General features: G+C 41.3%; 1 protein-coding gene across 4 annotated transcripts in view; it reads right to left on the bottom strand.

The window, feature by feature from the left end:
- The window catches only part of COL28A1 (collagen type XXVIII alpha 1 chain), a 64,993-nt gene that overhangs the window by 26,990 nt on the left and 20,194 nt on the right, over positions 1 to 17,809 (bottom strand). For all 4 annotated transcript variants that reach the window (XM_083578495.1, XM_083578498.1, XM_083578496.1 and 1 more), the window contains exons 11-19: positions 16,946 to 16,999; positions 8,398 to 8,466; positions 8,212 to 8,280; positions 6,344 to 6,412; positions 3,766 to 3,834; positions 2,837 to 2,905; positions 2,199 to 2,267; positions 851 to 919; positions 336 to 407 (exon numbers count right to left, since the gene is read on the bottom strand). In XM_083578495.1, coding sequence (XP_083434621.1) covers positions 336 to 407; positions 851 to 919; positions 2,199 to 2,267; positions 2,837 to 2,905; positions 3,766 to 3,834; positions 6,344 to 6,412; positions 8,212 to 8,280; positions 8,398 to 8,466; positions 16,946 to 16,999 — 609 coding nt within the window. The remainder of the gene's footprint in view (positions 1 to 335; positions 408 to 850; positions 920 to 2,198; positions 2,268 to 2,836; positions 2,906 to 3,765; positions 3,835 to 6,343; positions 6,413 to 8,211; positions 8,281 to 8,397; positions 8,467 to 16,945; positions 17,000 to 17,809) is intronic.

Here is a 17,809-nt window from a genome sequence, read left to right as displayed (position 1 = left end):
ATGCAGTAATAAATACATAGTATACAGCCTCTCTTTTTTATTATTTTCCTCAATCTCTACCTTCCTGTACGCTAATTTCTTAAATTATCCTCCAATTACCTGGCAGTCCTACTGAGGATATTGCCATTCTTGCTCTGAGAAAAGGCCATGAGCTGTGCTCCCTCACATTCCCCTTCCATTATACCACTGCAGGGGGCACAAATAGGATTTCACAGGTCGAAAGCTGAAAAGGCGGGTCTTTATGCTGAGGAATGGTTTGTCAAGGGTGAGTACACTGCAAACCAAACTTGGACCTTTTGTTTTAGACAAACGGCTAACAAACAAAATGGTGTTACCTTTTTCCCAGATGCTCCTGATAGACCTGGCTTCCCACTTTCTCCTGGAAATCCTGGTCTTCCTGGTTCTCCCTTTGGAAGAAGGTTAAAAAAACAAACAAGTTGGAACACACCAATGGATCAGTTGGGGAGGGATGCTTTATCCTTTTTATCCTACAATGTCATCTAGTGGGCTCAGCATAGGTTGTTTGAATATCTGTTCCTTATTTTAACTTCCCTTGATGTCAACAATCAGTGAGGCACTGATGCTTTATGGACCACTACTTCTGCACATTTTGTCAAAAATACCACTGCTTTTAATAGTTGAGCTATTAGCAATTGGTGCAACCGGAATATATGTTGTAATCTGGTACCTATACCAGAGTTCCAAAAGTATCACAAGAAGCAGCCATCAGTGTTACAAAGCTAAACTATCAGGGAGCAAGGCACACCTCTGAAAGGAAGCTCTGGAACTCAATTTCCTTTAAAAAGGCAGTTTCAAAACATTTAGATACAAGTGTTCAAAACAAGCTCACTTTAGGTCCAGGCTGTCCAATTCCTGTTGATCCAACTTCTCCTTTTGGTCCAGATGCACCCTCTTGTCCCTTAGAACAACAAAAATATTTATATTGAGCATACTAAGTAAAGTTTTCTCCTAATTTCCTATTAATGTAGGGTGTGTGTATGTGTGTGTACTCATTCAACAGCCCTTCCTTCAACAGGTTCTCAAAGCACCTAACAAAAAGTTAAACTTACAATTAAACAAACGAAAGCATGATGAAAGCAGTCAACAGAATTAAAAACCCCAAGAGAGAGACTGAAGGTAAAATGGTGCCAAGCTTCTCTGGGGAGAGCATTCCACAGTCTTGGTGCTACCACTGAGTAGGCCCTTTCAGCTATACCCATCCACTGAAGGGGGTCACCTGAAGAACAGCCTCTTTTGAAGATCTTAAGAGTGCAGGCACACAACTGAGTTCAAATAGCATGAGCACACAACACTGGTCCTTTTTCACCTTCACTGACTTCCCATACATTTCCACATCCCAATCAAAGTGCTGGTTTTAGCCTGCACCCTTTGGAATCCTAATACCTGAAGGCAGTGGTTCCCAGAAACTGAACTAATTATGGCAGAGACAGGTCAGAACAGAAACCGCTGCCTTAATGCATCCCTAGCTGTAGCGATTGTTCCATTTCTAAAACACGGCATTGTGCGTTTTGAGGCAAGAACACTCCTCCAATACAACAGAGGGGAAGCTTTAAGTGCTGGTCAGAATGTGGTGATGTACATGTCTTTGAGATCACCCACTGATATTGTGGATGTTTCCCACAAATATCAAGGATGGAATGTGGCTCAAAAGAGAGAGAACTGTGTTTTCTTTCCATTGCTCCCATCAAATAACATCCTTCAAGAAATGTTTTATCTTTGACCAGGAAGCTGGTCTGATGAGTATCTGTGCACACACTTCCCAGCTCTTGATTTTCAGTCAGTCATGGAAATGCAGATGTAGTAGCAGATCACAGAAATTGTAATTTTCTACTAGTAGGGTTGCCATATGTCCTCTTTTTATAGGACACATCCTCTTTTTCATGGGTAGAGTTGTCATCCATAGTTAAAAGTAGATGTCGGCAAATGTGTCCTCTTTTTTGCTCTTCAAAATATGGCAACCCAGAAGCTAATCCATTATGATAGTTTAGGTGGATAAGAATGGGCTTATCAAAACAGATATGGTTTAAAACCTATACTTTACTAAGATTTATGTCAAGCCCTTGTAAGGGCCAAATAAACACAATGTATGGTATCTTTGTGTAGCAATGGACAAATCTGAAACTGAATCTGATTTTTTCCCCATTGTACAATACATTTATTCCAAGTTCAATGCATACCTTTGGTCCAGGCAGACCGATGCCTCGTGACCCTTTCACCCCAGGCACACCTTTGGGACCTTGAATGCCCTAAAGAGATAAAAGTATGAAGTTAATCAGAACTGCCCTTCCTTAGACACTAGAGATCCTAAAAATAAAGCCAAGGGGAGTGACCTTACAAGCTTTAGTCACAGGGAAAGGTAGGTCACAAAAGCATATTGTGATTTTGTATGCACACCAACAGGCATGCAGGGTAAATTGTAAATTCAACACAACCTAAGACTTTCCTTATTTCCCCACCCCCATTAAAAATTCTATTAAATTCTAGCCTTTCTTTTATCTCATATTTTGTATTATAAACCTGGAAGAACAGGGTGACAGTTGTTGCTGCTGCTGCTGCTGCTGCTGTTGTTGTTAAGGCTATGTGTTCTACATGAGCTGTTCACACATGACTTGTATGCTAAAAGCATAATCCAAACATGGAAGTAAATCAGGACAGGGCAATGACTTCCAAGGGGCTCAATAAATCTGTCCTGGCTATGATTGCATAATGCCCTCGTCCTCAACAGGAATCACATATCCACAATTCCTTCTCAGATTTGTTCATAAGTTAACAAAATACCTGGTCAAAAGTAGGTAGTCCCCTGATGTAAATTTACCTGCTTTCCTTGGATGCCAGTTCCAGGTGGTCCCATTATGCCCTGTGGTCCATCCATCCCTCGTTCACCCTGCATGAAAATATGGTCTCTCCTATAAGTTATTGCTTTAGTCAAGGCATTCTTCATCATCTTCATCACCATACTATTTTTAAGTTTATAATGCATTTCCCACATTCTTGTACATTGGCTCACAAGCTATTCAAGAGGAACATCTCCCGCGGGGAAAGATCATGGGACAGAGAACATTTGGGAAAATAATGAGACCTAGTCAGGATGAAATGATATGAAAAAATGTGGTCATGACATCATGGGGCGCATTTGGATGTCACAATAAATCATGTTGGGAACAAAGCTAACCTCCCACCAGTCTCAAGCACTTCCACCTCCTCGCTTATTCCTCTAGTGTGCCTACAAGTTCAGGAACATTTGCTTCCGCGTAGCTTGTCGTGTCAACCAAATCTGACAAACCATGGTAAATATCAACTATGGTTTGATTGAATCAAGCCAACTCCAAATTGTGATTTAGGAAGCCACCTGATTTTAAACAAACCATAGTGATTAAACACATGCAGTTCACATGCAATGCTATACTGTGGCTAATCAAAATCACCAGTGAAAGCTTTCAGCTTCCTCCCCACAGCCATGCCAGAAAAGAAGTTGAGAGGGGGACTGTGCAAGTCTGGAGGCTACGGGGAAGCTAGGCTCATTTCCATCACAACAAACCACAGTCTACCATTATACCTGAACACAGACGTTATGTAGGCTCTCTCACAATCAAGGCAACTATTCATTACACTTTTCCTGCATTCATTACAATGAATTTCTTCTTTGTCCTTCAGACTCCTAGGGCACCATCTTCATATAAGCTTTAATTCTACTGGTTCAGCACTGCAGCAGACAATTTATACCCTCTGTTCCACACATTGTACCTTATCTCCTTTGATGGAGGGCCCTGGTGCTCCAACAGGTCCTGCTGGCCCTTCAGAACCTTTGTCACCCTGAAAATACATGACGTTAGCATTGAATTAAGCTTCTTCTTTTTTTACATTCCTTCAGGACTGCCGCAAATGCACACATGTAAATCGGATTAGAATCAGATATGGCCAGGCATCAACTACTTCACAGCAAGGTTCACTTCTTTAACCCCTAGATTATTTATATACAGGCAACAACCAATTTATGCATATCTCCTCTAGTAGCTAAATGTCTGCTAGTAGCGAAATAAAACAGGCATAGCAATATTGAAGTAGTAGGACACATACAGCAATATTAAAGTGGGATGAGCATTTAGTTTCAGTCTAGACTCTGTAAAAGTTGCAGGCAAGTTTTCAGTTAGAGTACGTGGAATGCAATATTTGCATACTGGAGGGAAAAATATTGTAGAAAAACAAATGAGTTCTCTCAAGCCACAGGAGGTTGTGGCTCTTCCGGTACATATCTGCTAGGACAAGATATATGTGGGAACAGGTCAATAAAAACTGCTTTTTTTTCCACAGTTAATCACTTTTGTATTTTTAAACTTGTATGTTAATGAGTAGGTTGTTTAATTTTCCAGAAACTGCTAATGGTCCATGAAGATGCAAGTCTCCACAGAGATTTAGTCTAGCATTCTTTGATGTTAGACTTTCCCCACAGCCCTGACTTTGGCATATGCGCTGCTGGGGTGCAAAGATCCGCCCAGTGCCCCCAAATTTAGTTTAGCCCCCAAATTAATTTTTATTATGCTTATCTCAGACACCGCGCTTATGCCTTATCTCTTGTTGTGAATGACAAGCACCGCCGTTGTGAATGGCAAGCGCGCCATGTCTTTGGTAAATGAGCGCACAAAGTCGAAAGTCCTTTAGTGAAACAGTAGGTATACATTTCGGTAATAACTAGGTATATATGTATTTTGTCTTTCTAGCTTGATCAAAATTATTTATTATTTCATAACAGGTAGAAGCTTAGGTGGCTTCAGCAGTGGGCGCCTGGTGCCCCCCGGAATTTGGCGCCCAGGTGCCCCACACCCCTTGTACCCCCAGGTAAAGATCCTGCTTTCCCAACATACAACTGCAAATGGTATTATCTTTTAGGGTGAAGAATGAGTGGCATGAAGATGCTGAGAAACCAGGTCCACTTTAGAGTAGGAGGACAGCTGGGGCTGCTAAGGACAGCTGGGTTCCTGCTGGTCTCATTGAAGTTACAAAAGGAAGTCATTTCAGACAGGAAATCACAACCTAAATGCAACACACAGAGAGCTCATGATGCCATATCAAGGTCCCAGAGACATTGTGGGGGCATTAAAACAATGGATGCCAGCTACAGCCACCCAGGCTCCAAAGAGGTGCTGAGAGGACCACTGACCTCAGATGACTGCAGATGGATTCTGGATTGGCTAGAGACTCAGCTGTGGGCCCTCCTAGGGATTTGGGCTGTTGGCCATGTTACCAACCCACGAAATTTGATCCATATACCCAGTGCCATTTTTCTAGAAAAAGAGGTGCCAGAACTCACCATGAACACCTCCCTGTTCTCTTAGAATGGCAATGGCACACACCTGAAAGGCACTGCAACCGAGTTCCGGCGAGCTCCAACTGAACAAAAGCTCTGCATATACCACAGACACACAAATCCTTTTGTGTAATAAATCAAAGAGCATTTGATTTATTGGTTTGCTTCTGACATTTTTATCCCACTTTGCTACAGAAAAAATAGAACCAAGCCTTTGTTGTAGGCATTTCCTCGACTGCAGGAATATTATTGGGCTAGGTCAAACAATTCCCTTTCTGAATAAACTTGGAGCAGGCACTGGTGCTTTGGGATGCAGGCCTAGTACAGAGATCCATTTAATTAATGGTTCATAACAATCACTAGGCTGTTAATACTAATTGGCCTGAGGGAGGAGAATGCTAACTGCCTGCGAAGGAGTCACGTAGGCCTGGTGTTTGGTAACATAAATCTATGGAATAGGAATCACCACAGACCCAACAAGGCAGCAACAGAAGAAACTGAAGGATTGGGGTGGGGAACATTTGTCACCACTGTTTACCCCCATCACCTCCAATAGCTACCACCACTGAGTGTTTTGAGAGGCAGGAACTGTCAATAACATCTGGCTGATGAGGTCTACAAGACCCAAGGAAAGCCCTGTTTAAGGAAGGATTAAGAGAAAACAGTAGTGATTTTTAAAGAATTTAGTTATTTTAGGGTGTTTTAACTGTTGTCAATTTTCACTATGAAGGTTGTTTGTTAACAACACAGAGTTGACCAGAGATATTGATGGCTACTGAGGCATTCTCACACGTATTCCTGAATAGAAAAGATAAACTTCACTCCTAACCTCCTTAAATGGTAACCCGGGACAAAGTGAGGAAATACTAACATATTTTAGACCAAGGAAAGGAAAGTTGTGACAAGAAGATATTGAAGAACCAAATTCATGCCTAATAATTCACTCAAAGAAGTGGAGGGGGAGGTAATAAATTGAGTGAACTGGAAATCTTCAAATTTTTTGACTGAAACATTTACCTTCTGTCCTGGAACTCCTTCTCCTGGTGGACCCCTTTCGCCTTGCACGCCCTCAGGACCACGTGGACCCTGGAGTTGAATGGACAAATGGTGTTTAGAGGCTGTGATCCAAAGCCCTCTGGGTCTCTGAACTACACCTGGATCCCACAGTACATGAAAGAGTTTCCCTCCAGTTTCTTCAAAGTTACAAAATGCATCACAGGGATATGAAGTATGAACTGTATTTCCACATTGGGGCTTAACTGGATGCTATTAGCAAATCACATTTGGCTTTTTAACAACTAAGCAGGGATGGGCTCATCTGTCAGTTTCAGTTTCTTTCAGTTTCTTGTTTATCCAACCATTGTTTGGTTCACATTTCCACATCAGTTCATGGATTTTACTTTAAGTAGTCTTCATGTAGACCCCAACATTTTAGCATATTCCTAACATACATGTTTTTCTATGTCATTTTTGCCTAACATACACTTTTCTGCAACCCAGTTTCCTCAAATATAATGCATTTTTGCATGTGGCTTTGACCAACTGCCAACCTAGCAGTTCGAAAGCACATCAAAGTGCAAGTGGATAAATAGATACCGCTCCGGCGGGAAGGTAAACAGCGTTTCCGGGCGCTGCTCTGGTTTCGCCAGAAGCGGCTTAGTCACGCTGGCCACATGACCTGGAAAAACTGTCAGTGGACAAACGCCGGCTCCCTCAGCCAGTAAAGCGAGATGAGTGCCGCAACCCCAGAGTCGTTCACAACTGGACTTATCTGTCAGGGGTCCTTTACCTTTACCTTTTGACCAATATATGCATTTATATGCTCACTTCACCCTAGGCATTTTTGTATACATTCCTTGGCTGGGGAGCTGCACTGTAAAATTTGGAGAGGTGCAAATTGTGAAGAAGGGCTGCGTTTCAGTTTGTGTATTGTTTCGAAAAGTAATAATAATAATAATAATAATAATAATACCCTGCCCATCTGACTGGGTTGCCCCAAATTAGGTAGGTTCATCTTTCAGTGTGAACAGAATTGACTTTCTTCCCCAGCCTAACACCATGTGAAGTTAGGTCTCCATGCTTAAGACACTAGAGGAAGCTACTCTGCAAAACTTCATGTATGCACTAAATCCCCTGCATGCATGCCAGAGACTTGGGTTGGGATCAAGAATGTACACTCCATTAAAGCTGCTAAAGCTATAGTTAATATTTCAAGTATGCAGCCATCAGAAGATGAGGTAGGGGAAATAAGGCCCCTTAACAAAAGAAACAACCTAAGACCCCTTGGTTTTCAATAGGTCTGCTCTAAGCATGATGAAGCCTTGAGCCAACCCCTTGCTATTTTCTGCTGGCAACAAAACAGCACTGAATACAGCAAGAATACAAGGGGTGAAAAAATGAATAAATGTTCTATAATCAGGGATGCTTTGGGCAAATTATATGATCCTAAGGAAAACACATTGCCTCTATTGAAATGCATGGGACAGTCTTGCAGATGGTAGAATTCTGCATCAGAGCTCCAGTGGCCATGTCAAATGGGTGGATTTAATATACCAAACTAGAAAGTTCTGCACAAATCCCCTTGAAATGACTCCATTCAATTGAATGGGACTTATACAGGAGAGGTGCCCAATGCATTGTGCCACTTGTTTCCAGCTAAAATGCAGAAATTCTTTAACAGTAAGTTATTTTTAATTCTCAGTCTCATTTTGATCCCTTGCACAACTTTCTTTTGCAGGAAGCAGAAAACCTATGGTTTACTTTTGTTTTTGTTCATTACTCTTCGTAATGAATCAATACACATTGCCACTGCATTTCAATCAGATGCACCCAAAAATTCCAACAGCGTAGAAAAAAATTCTGAAATACTTGACCGTTTTACTTACTGTTAAGCCTGGCTCACCAATCCCAATAGGTCCTGGAAGCCCGATTCTTCCTTCCTGACCTCTGTCACCCTTGTAAAATTAAAGGATAAGAATTTAAAGGAAGGTGTTGCTGTTCTGAATGCAACACAGTCCAATAACCATTGATGTTTCCATGAGCATATTACCAATGCTGATCTTATACATTACCTTAGGTCCTGGATATCCAATTCCCTGGGCTCCAGCAGGGCCATAAGGTCCAGCTGGGCCTGGCTCCCCCTTAAAAGAAGCAGAAATAAACAAATGAGTAGTCTGTAGAGTGGCAAACAATGTGAATAAGAAATTCAATTTAATGAATTCGTGATCCACAGTACCCAGGCTGAGAACCGTGTTGATTTGATCCTTTACAATCCCATTGGACTTTGAGTACAAGGATCGAGCAAAATGGCTTCTAGGAATTGCTGCGTTTCCCCAAGCTCTATTGCTGCCCTGCATTTCAGCTCTGGATCCTAAGTTATCCTTGTGTGACTCCACTGAACACAGTAAATAGCAGGTGTTCGGACACACTAACATATTCCCATACCAGGAAATAGTCCCTTTATGACTGGGTTGTTTTTAAACATATGTTTCTCTTGTATCTTTTGCTCTTCATGTGGCAGTGAACTAGCACAGAGAATCTTTTTCAGTGCTTTTACTTTAGCTAGAAGTTAAAATAACAAAGCAAAGAAACTGGATTTCCTGTGGTTTGGGTACAGTTCAGCAGCACTGCACAGATGAGATAATCTGAAGCAATATGGGCTTTCCATCTTCAGACAACATAATTGAATTTATAAACGGGTGTATGTCAAATTCATGAAAATGCCAGCTTATCTACAAGAAAGTGAGGACTCAAAACTTACAGATCCAGCCCCATTTATTTTTGCGGAAGATTTAAGCATGTGCTGAATTGTCTAAGTGAAATCAATGGAATTTAAGGCGCAATCCTTTACACAGTCCCCTGAGAGTAAGTCCCATTGAACCTCATGGATTTTACTTCTAAAGTAACATGTACCTCGGAATGGATTAAATTAGTCCCACTGTGTTCAGCAGAATTAACACACTACTCCAAGGCTACAATGCCACACCTGTTTTACTTGGAAGCTGGAATGTAATGAGGCAGCAATTTCTGTCCTATTCTGTGTTTGCTGCAATCAGTACCGTTTCCATTCCGCTACAGCTCGCCTTCTACTAAAACCTACGTTACGCATCTCTCTACGTGCCCTGGCCAAAACTAACACTTAGCTATGGAATTAATGACATCATTAATGACATCATTAATTTCAAAGCATTTTACTGTCAAAACCAATGCAGAAAACAAAGCAATTGCTTATGCAACGTCTGCAAACTAAAACAATAATAAACAATAAAAGTGAATACTGCTCATATTCATATTTTCTGTCCCTGAGCTCTATGAATTGCAGCCATTTCCACTCCCATTTCTTAGGAAGTCTCTTGCATCCCTACTTGGGAGTAAGCCCCATTTAGCTCTTTCCTTACCAGGGCTTCTGTAGTAACAGCAGCATAGGTGGTGGCCTGTTGGCAGAATAAGGCATCCCCCAAATTCTGAGGCCCTCAGCCAGTGGAAATCAAGTATAGGATTGCACCCTTAAACTATTGACTTTCAAATTAGAAGGCACATCCTTAAGTTTCCATTTATTTGTTCTTTCTTAGACTAAAACATCTTAGGAAGAAATGTGAGGTTTTCAGAAGTCTGCTACACACAGATGCTTTGGTGGTGAAAAAGTTAATACTTTTTCAATGTTAATTATCAACAAGAAATCTCTTTTTTCCCAACAGCAGGAAAAGGAGGAAAAGCCAAGAACAACATGAGAGCTAATACATGTCTGCTTTCTAATGATCTTGGCAGAGTTTCTACCGCAAATACTATACAATGACAGGATTCATGCAAGAAAGCCCTATGAGGACATCAGAACCAGCCTTTCTAAAAAAGAAGACATTGTATCTCGATTTTTGTCATTTGGTCAAATATATTCCATTCCAAAAGCATCTGATTTTGTCCCCCCAGGCAAATTAACTCTTAATTGCACAAGGATCTTTAATGTCCAGATGCATCCATAATGATATCAAGATATTAAAAAAAGAAACCCCAACCTCCCTTTCCAGGTATCTAGGTCAGGCATCTCTGATAGCAAGTATCAGCCAGCCAAATGCACGTCAAGAGAGGAAGGCTTAAGAAGGTCTTTCTCCTCTCCACCCCTTAAGAACAATAGGTTTCACCCCCCAAATGGAACCTGCAACAAAGTGTACACTCCTGTTTAGAGTTCCAATCAATCAGACATGCTCTTTTCTAGGAAACACCATTTCATCTCTCCACTGATTTCTTCCCCGCCCTCTACCAGCAAACAGTCAGCATGCATTCTGCGGCCACCAGACATGCTCAGTCCTCAGGTGGGTTGCTTTTGGTGTGCTCCCGGCTAGGCTTTTCCCTAAAGACATTTTGTACATTTCAAATATTGGGGTTCATTGAAGCCTACCGATTACTTTGTCTGGATCTGTTGACTACAGAAAGACCCACACTCAAGAGAATTTGGTTCATTATTAGTACATAGAGTAAGATGGGGTTTAATTTTTAACATCCTCATTTACTTTTCTTGCACAGGCAGAACCATAACTTTTTTTTTAGCAGCATAACTTTAAAGCATGGCTTACACGCTCGTTTTGGTTTATGAGGACGTCCTCCAGAATCCACCTTACTCCAAGATCTATAATATTGACTGTAGGCCTCTTTCAGTGGAAAGATTCTGAAAGCCAACATCTGAAATCTCTTAACCTGACCCAGTGTTTTCACTTTGTGCTGGAACTGGCAGTTTTCTTACAAGGCTGGCTTTCTGCTTTCCAAATATCCCTGCTTCCAAGAGCTTGTACAACAAGAAATCATCCAGAATATTTAGCACAATGGAACATTTCCTAATTTAAAACACTTGTTTGTCCCAGCATTATCCAGAGGTGTATGTACATCCATGTGTGTCTGACTAAGTGGAATGAAAAAGGCTACCCATGAAGATCATATAATTGTTTGGATTTTCTTCTTCTTGGCTATGTAAGATGCACTTTATTAGTTCCTTTCAAGTAACTCCTGGATTGTTTCCAGATTCTCAGCAGCTGCTAATACAATTAACATATATGCACCCATGACATTTTCTGGCATTAAGCTGAAGCCCTAAGGCTGCAATGCCTTTTGTGGGTGGGGTAGGGTGAAGACTGGGGTTTTTCTTATGTAAGCCATTTAAAAAGAAATATCTCCCATTTTATCTGTGTGAGGGAAGGGGCTACATCTGGCAACTTCTGTGCTTCTTTCCTCCCGTACAAAGCAAGAATGCTGAGAATCACAAGGTTTCCATTGTGCCTCAGGATGGTCAGGTGTCGAGACAAGGACGTGAACCAAACAGGCAAGGTCAAAGCCAGTGCAAGCAAATCAGACTCTGGGAATCCAGAGGCCACGGCATAGTCAGGGATGAGTTCAGAGTGGCCACTTTTGGCAATACTTAGCATGACTAAGCCGCTTCTGACGAACCAGAGCATCGCACAGAAACGGTGTTTACCTTCCCGCCAGAGCGGTACCTATTTATCTACTTGCACTTGATGTGCTTCTGAACTGCTAGGTTGGCAGGAACTGGGACAGAGCAAGGGGAGCTCACCCCATCACGGGGATTTGAACCGCCGACCTTCTGATCAGCAAGCCCAAGAGGTTCAGTAGTTTAGACCACAGTGCCACCCTTGTCCAGCTAACTATTCCAGAAAATATTTGTTTTAATTGTCTGAGAAAGCCTGGTGGCATAGAAAAGTTTTTAGCAAACGTTTAAAAGTTGGTATAGAAGATGCCTATTGCATCTATGTTTCAGGTGCACCAGCCCCAGGTTGGCACAGCAGAGAGCTCCAGATTGGGTCCATCACTGGCAGGTGGCCCAGCTAATTCTTACCTGTCCCATCCCTCTCCCACCTAACACCATATTTCAGGGGGTTTACTCTGGCTGCTGCAGGTAAAGATGTCACCAGTGGTAGCTTCTGCATCTGCTCACCTGTGCTTCCCCCTCCCCACCTCAAGGCCAAACTTGTAGAGCCAAACAGAGGGACACTTCTGCTATATCTTTACCCCCCACTGCTGCAATGGGTTGGGAGTTAGGCTTGTTGTTGTTGTTGTTTAGTCGTTTAGTCGTGTCCGACTCTTCGTGACCCCATGGACCAGAGCACGCCAGGCACTCCTGTCTTCCACTGCCTCCCGCAGTTTGGTCAAACTCATGTTGGTAGCTTCGAGAACACTATCCAACTATCTCGTCCTCTGTCGTCCCCTTCTCCTTGTGCCCTCAATCTTTCCCAACATCAGGGTCTTTTCCAGGGAGTCTTCTCTTCTCATGAGGTGGCCAAAGTATTGGAGCCTCAGCTTCACGATCTGTCCTTCCAGTGAGCACTCAGGGCTGATTTCCTTAAGAATGGATAGGTTTGTTCTTCTTGCAGTCCATGGGATTCTCAAGTGTCTCCTCCAGCACCATAATTCAAAAGCATCAATTCTTCGGCGATCAGCCTTCTTTATGGTCCAGCTTTCACTTCCATACATCACTACTGGGAAAACCATAGCTTTTACTATACGGACAATTGTTGGCAAGGTGATGTCTCTACTTTTTAAGATGCTGTCTAGGTTTGGGGAGTTAGGCTAGCCCTGCCCAAAAATCTGAATTAATTTCATTGCTTCGCAGGATGTATTTTTAGCACAGAATCGAAATTTCCTAGAATATGACTCAGAGGGAACATCCACGGCTATCAATATTGGCTTGTTTCACAAGAATGGAATTCTCTTTCCCCCTTGACAACCTACAAAACTAAACAAATGCCTTCATCAAGTGCTTAAGGAGACCCACAGAAAATTTTGGCAGTGGCAATCCTAAATGCATGCCACATTTGTGTCCCAGTTGGAAAGCCATCGGTAGCTTCTCCATTAATTTTGTCGGAAACCTCTTCCACAGCAGTTGAATTGCTCCACGGGTATTGTCCTGAGAACAGACTTATTATTTATACACTTGGGAAAAGTAGCTGTCCACCATATAAATAACTGCAAGACTTTGAATTCATTCATAAGTGTATGGAAACTTTTTTTTTTCTAAAAGGGGGGCACTGAATGATCTTTCTGTAAAGATAACAGACTTTGGAGAGGTTGCTAAGTATCTGTCTGCCATAGTACTCACATGAAAAAGGCACTGACCTTTACAGGCTGAATGGGTATTTATTGAGCTGTAAACAGCCATTCATTTTACTGGGCAAAACTCTTTCTTGGGCAAGTTCATTTACTAGCTGAAGCTCATTTGTCTGAGAACCAAAGGGTGCCAAGATGCAAACTCCACTTTAAAACCCGCTAATTAAAAAATGGATGGCTTCTGTATCTTTGTATACAGTTTTCAGTCCAGAAGATAAATAACGGAGTTGTTTAATAAAGGAGTTGTAAATAATGACTTGCCAAGGCTTTGCTAAGGATGGAAATGTTTCAGATCCAAATTTACTTTGCAAACACAGAAAGCAAGAGATCTCTCGGGATTTGTCTGCTGAAAATGCATTTATTCATAAAAGCTTTTTTCTATATCTCCCTTCAGCCCATAAAACAACAATGTAACTTAAGAGCAGATTATTGGCAATACTACTCTTTTTAATCAAGTGCTTTAAAGATAAAAAATATACTGTTTCAAGGTAGTGCTTCCACAACAAGGGAGTCATCTCTATATTATTGTTGTTGATGGAGAACACTGACCAATTCTTAAATGGAATTAAGCAGGAAGCAAGTGACGTTACAGCTTTTTACATGGTGAAGTCAATACAAGTTAACTTTTCCAGTGATTGGAGATTATTCTGAATGCTCCAGCGTGTGTAAAGATCACGACAAACCATGTGCTTTAAAAATGTAGTGAATGTAATCAGTGCCAGATTTATGTATAAGCTAAAGAAGCTATAGCTTAGGGCCCCACTTTCTTGGGGCACCCCAAAAAAAAATAAAGGAAAAAAACTGGATGCACATTTCCAAAATATAAGATAAAAAACAAATAAAATAAAACCTACATACAGCAACAGTGTAAGAAAGTAATGGGCTCCGCCTGCTAGCCTGCTCCCTAAAATATCACTGGTTTGCTCATTTCTATATATAGGGTACTATATAGCATATATGCAACACAAAAAACAGCGACAATTTGTTGTTGACAAAGGACAGCTGGACATGTAAAGGGCTCCATTACCTTCAGTAGCTTAGGGCCTCATCAAACCTAAATCCGGGCCTGAATGTAATTCAGAACAACTTTGATAATTCCCAAAATTTTAGATAAACCTACCCCCCCTGCAAAAAAAACCCCAACTGCTTAAAAATGTATATAAAACCTACACATAGAAACTGTCCCTGAGTTACAGTCATTCACATTTGGTACATGCAGTCAATTGATTTCCCTTCTCTGTGATACAATATCCCAGAAATGCCTTTTTGATCACCACTTTGTTCTCCAAGGGTGGCTTCTAAATAAGTTATTAGGGAGAGATTCAAAAATGCTAAACACACCTTTAAATCACATGGTTGGGATTCTTGGGATTCTCTTTCAACTAACTGCAGCTGTGGCATCCCCCAACCTGGATCATGATCACAGCACAGGGAGGGGTTTATCCACCAGTCCCAATAACGGCTATATTTGAAATACAATTGGCAGTTTCAGAGGGGAGAATTTTGTTGGGGCTGTGGCAGGGAGAGAAAATTACTCCCTGGCCCTAATGCTTGGTTCTAAGGCAGCTCAAACTTGTCCTTGGAGGCTCTTTGCAAAATATGCATGGTCACTGCATTCACACAATTAACATCATGTCTAACTTGCCCTGTATGTACAAAAGGCAAATAAATGTGTCAGAGCCAAGAAATAAGTTTAAAAAAACACACAAAAAAAACAGTTAATCTCCACTTCTCCCTCTTCTCATTAAGGTAGCTAATTAAGGTATGCACAATAGAGCATGTTGAATTTTTAAACTTTCAGATTCCAAAAACGAGTGATGCTGAAAAGCTGTATCATGACTTGGGGATTCAAAAGATATTGTGGTTAAATTTAGTTTTGCTTGGTGTATAGCTCTATAAAGATAAATGCTTTTTATATTTTTTAATGCAACTTCCATTAATTTTAAACTTGTCCTATTTATTAAAAAGGTGAAAAAAATGAAACAAGGTGATGTTGCATGCTTAGTAGGATATGTTTTATGCAGAGAAACCTAAAAATTTATTGCATTACCTGACATTTTCAGAAAATTTAAATTTTTTGGTTTTTCCGAGACCAAGTTTATGTGCTTTTGAATCAAATGCAGATTTGCCAAGCTAAATGTTGTCCAGTCACAAAAATAATAACAGGTTTGAATTCATCACATTGAAAAGCATATTTTTAAGACCCCCTCAATGAAGACGTTTGCAAAAATTAAGTTTCACCCCCTAAAATGATACCCGCTGCTGGCGCAATGAGTGGGAGACAGGTTGTTGGTGTGTCACAGCATCACAGACGATTGGCCAATGAGACGCATGGGCAATTGGTGATGCTTAATCTACCTTGGATGGGGCTATTCCAAGGGATCAGCTAGAGCCCAAGGGCTAAGGCTGGTCACCGCACACCCAGGTTGTGGGTATGGCTCTCCAGAATGGCTTGTGCCAGGATGGCCCCCTAATCCCCAAGCAAATCCCTTCTGGTCCCCCATCCAGGAGAGCTGGAGGCAAGGGCCATCAGTTGGGCAGCCTTATAGCAGGCTCTTTGCCCTATGCTATTATGACTGCAACCAATAAAAGTTGTGGACATGTGTTTTTTTCCCTCCCCTCCTGTCTGCACGTGGTCTCTGCTCCCCAAAACTCACATCAAATCAATATTATAATCAAAATACATTCTGTTTTGGAAAAGCTTAAGATTCTGATAACGTGTGGGATTTATTCTCCCCCCCCCTTTTTTTTTTGTCTGCTGAGATGGCACAGTAGCGATCTGTACGAAAGACAGCAAACAAAGAACGAGAAAATTCAAGGCAAGGAAAAAGCCTGTGTGAGGCCAAGATTCCAGCATCTTTTACTGTCACAAATACTTTCCACATATAGCAGTTCCTCTGTATCTTCAAATGTTCTGGTTGCCTCAGAAACAAGGCCAGGATGTTTCACATAATGAACGCCCACATACAATGTAATAGAGGCCGCATTCATGAAAACTCACGCGTCTTGACAGTCAAGTGCAAAATAGTATTGTTAACACTAGTCCTGGCATTTATAAATATTTAGCTATTCAATGTTCAAAGAGACCCAAGTAGCACAATAAATATATTGATACATACTGGCGTGCCAATGATTGGCAATTACGGGGCATGGGGGAAATACACAGAGTTGTAACTAGGGATGGCAGAATGTGTCACTTTTAACAAACCCAAGTCCTCATGAAAATCCTTCAGCATTTTGGTGTGAATTTCTCCTAATATATGCATCTTCGCACTCAAGTTTGTCTAATATACATATTTTTTCCAGAGCAGTTTTCCCTTATATGATACATTTTTTGTGCACATTGCTTGGTGAGAGAACTGCATGGCACACTTCAGAGAAGTACAAATTTCAAAAAATGCCTCTGTTTCAAGTCACGCACATATCGGACGCACCTAAAACTGTTACAGCCTGTACTCCCACTCTGCAACATTCTGTTGTCAATCCCACTTGCAAAATAGTACATCTTACCTTATTTCCTTGAATGCCTTTTGGACCAGGCTCACCTGGAGGGCCACTGATTCCCTTTAGAAGGATAAAGAAAGGAGAATTTTGACTTTTACCAATAAGCATGTTATGCATAACCACAGGCACAGTCTCAGTAATAAACACAAACCTGTAAATATGTGTGTGGATCCTTGCAATAAGAGAGAATTCATAACTGTGTATATTCATTTTCATTGTAAAACTTTTTTATTCCCTTGCTCAGGGGGACTTTCCAACTGACCTTCTTCTTTCGTGATCACTTATAGCCACGTAAGATTGTCTTTCATGAATACAGTCTTAACAGTGAGTCCATAAGTGACTGTGGAGGCCAATTCTAGATCCACACATCCTTCCACAGTGGGGACATAGGTTTCAGGGTGGGAGTTGATCACGGTGAGGGTTTGCCAAACGTGCCTTCTTTTTAGCTCATTTCTTCCTTTCGCCCAGAGTACGCGCTTCTTCAAAGTCCATGACGCCTTTGGTAGAGGCTATTCTCCAGTTGGAGTGCTCACAGGCCAGTGGTCTACACACTGACAGTACCTTTCAATACAGACCCCCAAACTTCCTATTACATTTGAGATGAAATAAATATAATATAAAATGGGGGGGTTATAACAAGAATAAGAATAGTATCCACTATTCTTAACCCCAGGAGTTCAATGTGAATTTGAAGGAATTGCTGGAATCTGGCTAAAAACCATTCAGCTTCTTGGTATATCTTATTACTATCTTCTTGTCTTATTGACATTCTGGAGGATTTCAAGTGAGTAGGAGCCAATAACTTGCGATCAGTTAAGAAGTCAGAGCAAAACAATATTACAGTCAAGGCAATACTAAGATGTGTACATG

This window comes from Podarcis filfolensis (assembly GCF_964270895.1).
Source record: "Podarcis filfolensis genome assembly, chromosome: 12".
In the NCBI taxonomy this organism is placed as follows: Eukaryota; Metazoa; Chordata; class Lepidosauria; order Squamata; family Lacertidae; genus Podarcis; species Podarcis filfolensis.
Note: the sequence above shows the minus strand (reverse complement) of the source record. Positions and strands in the feature narration are given on the sequence as shown.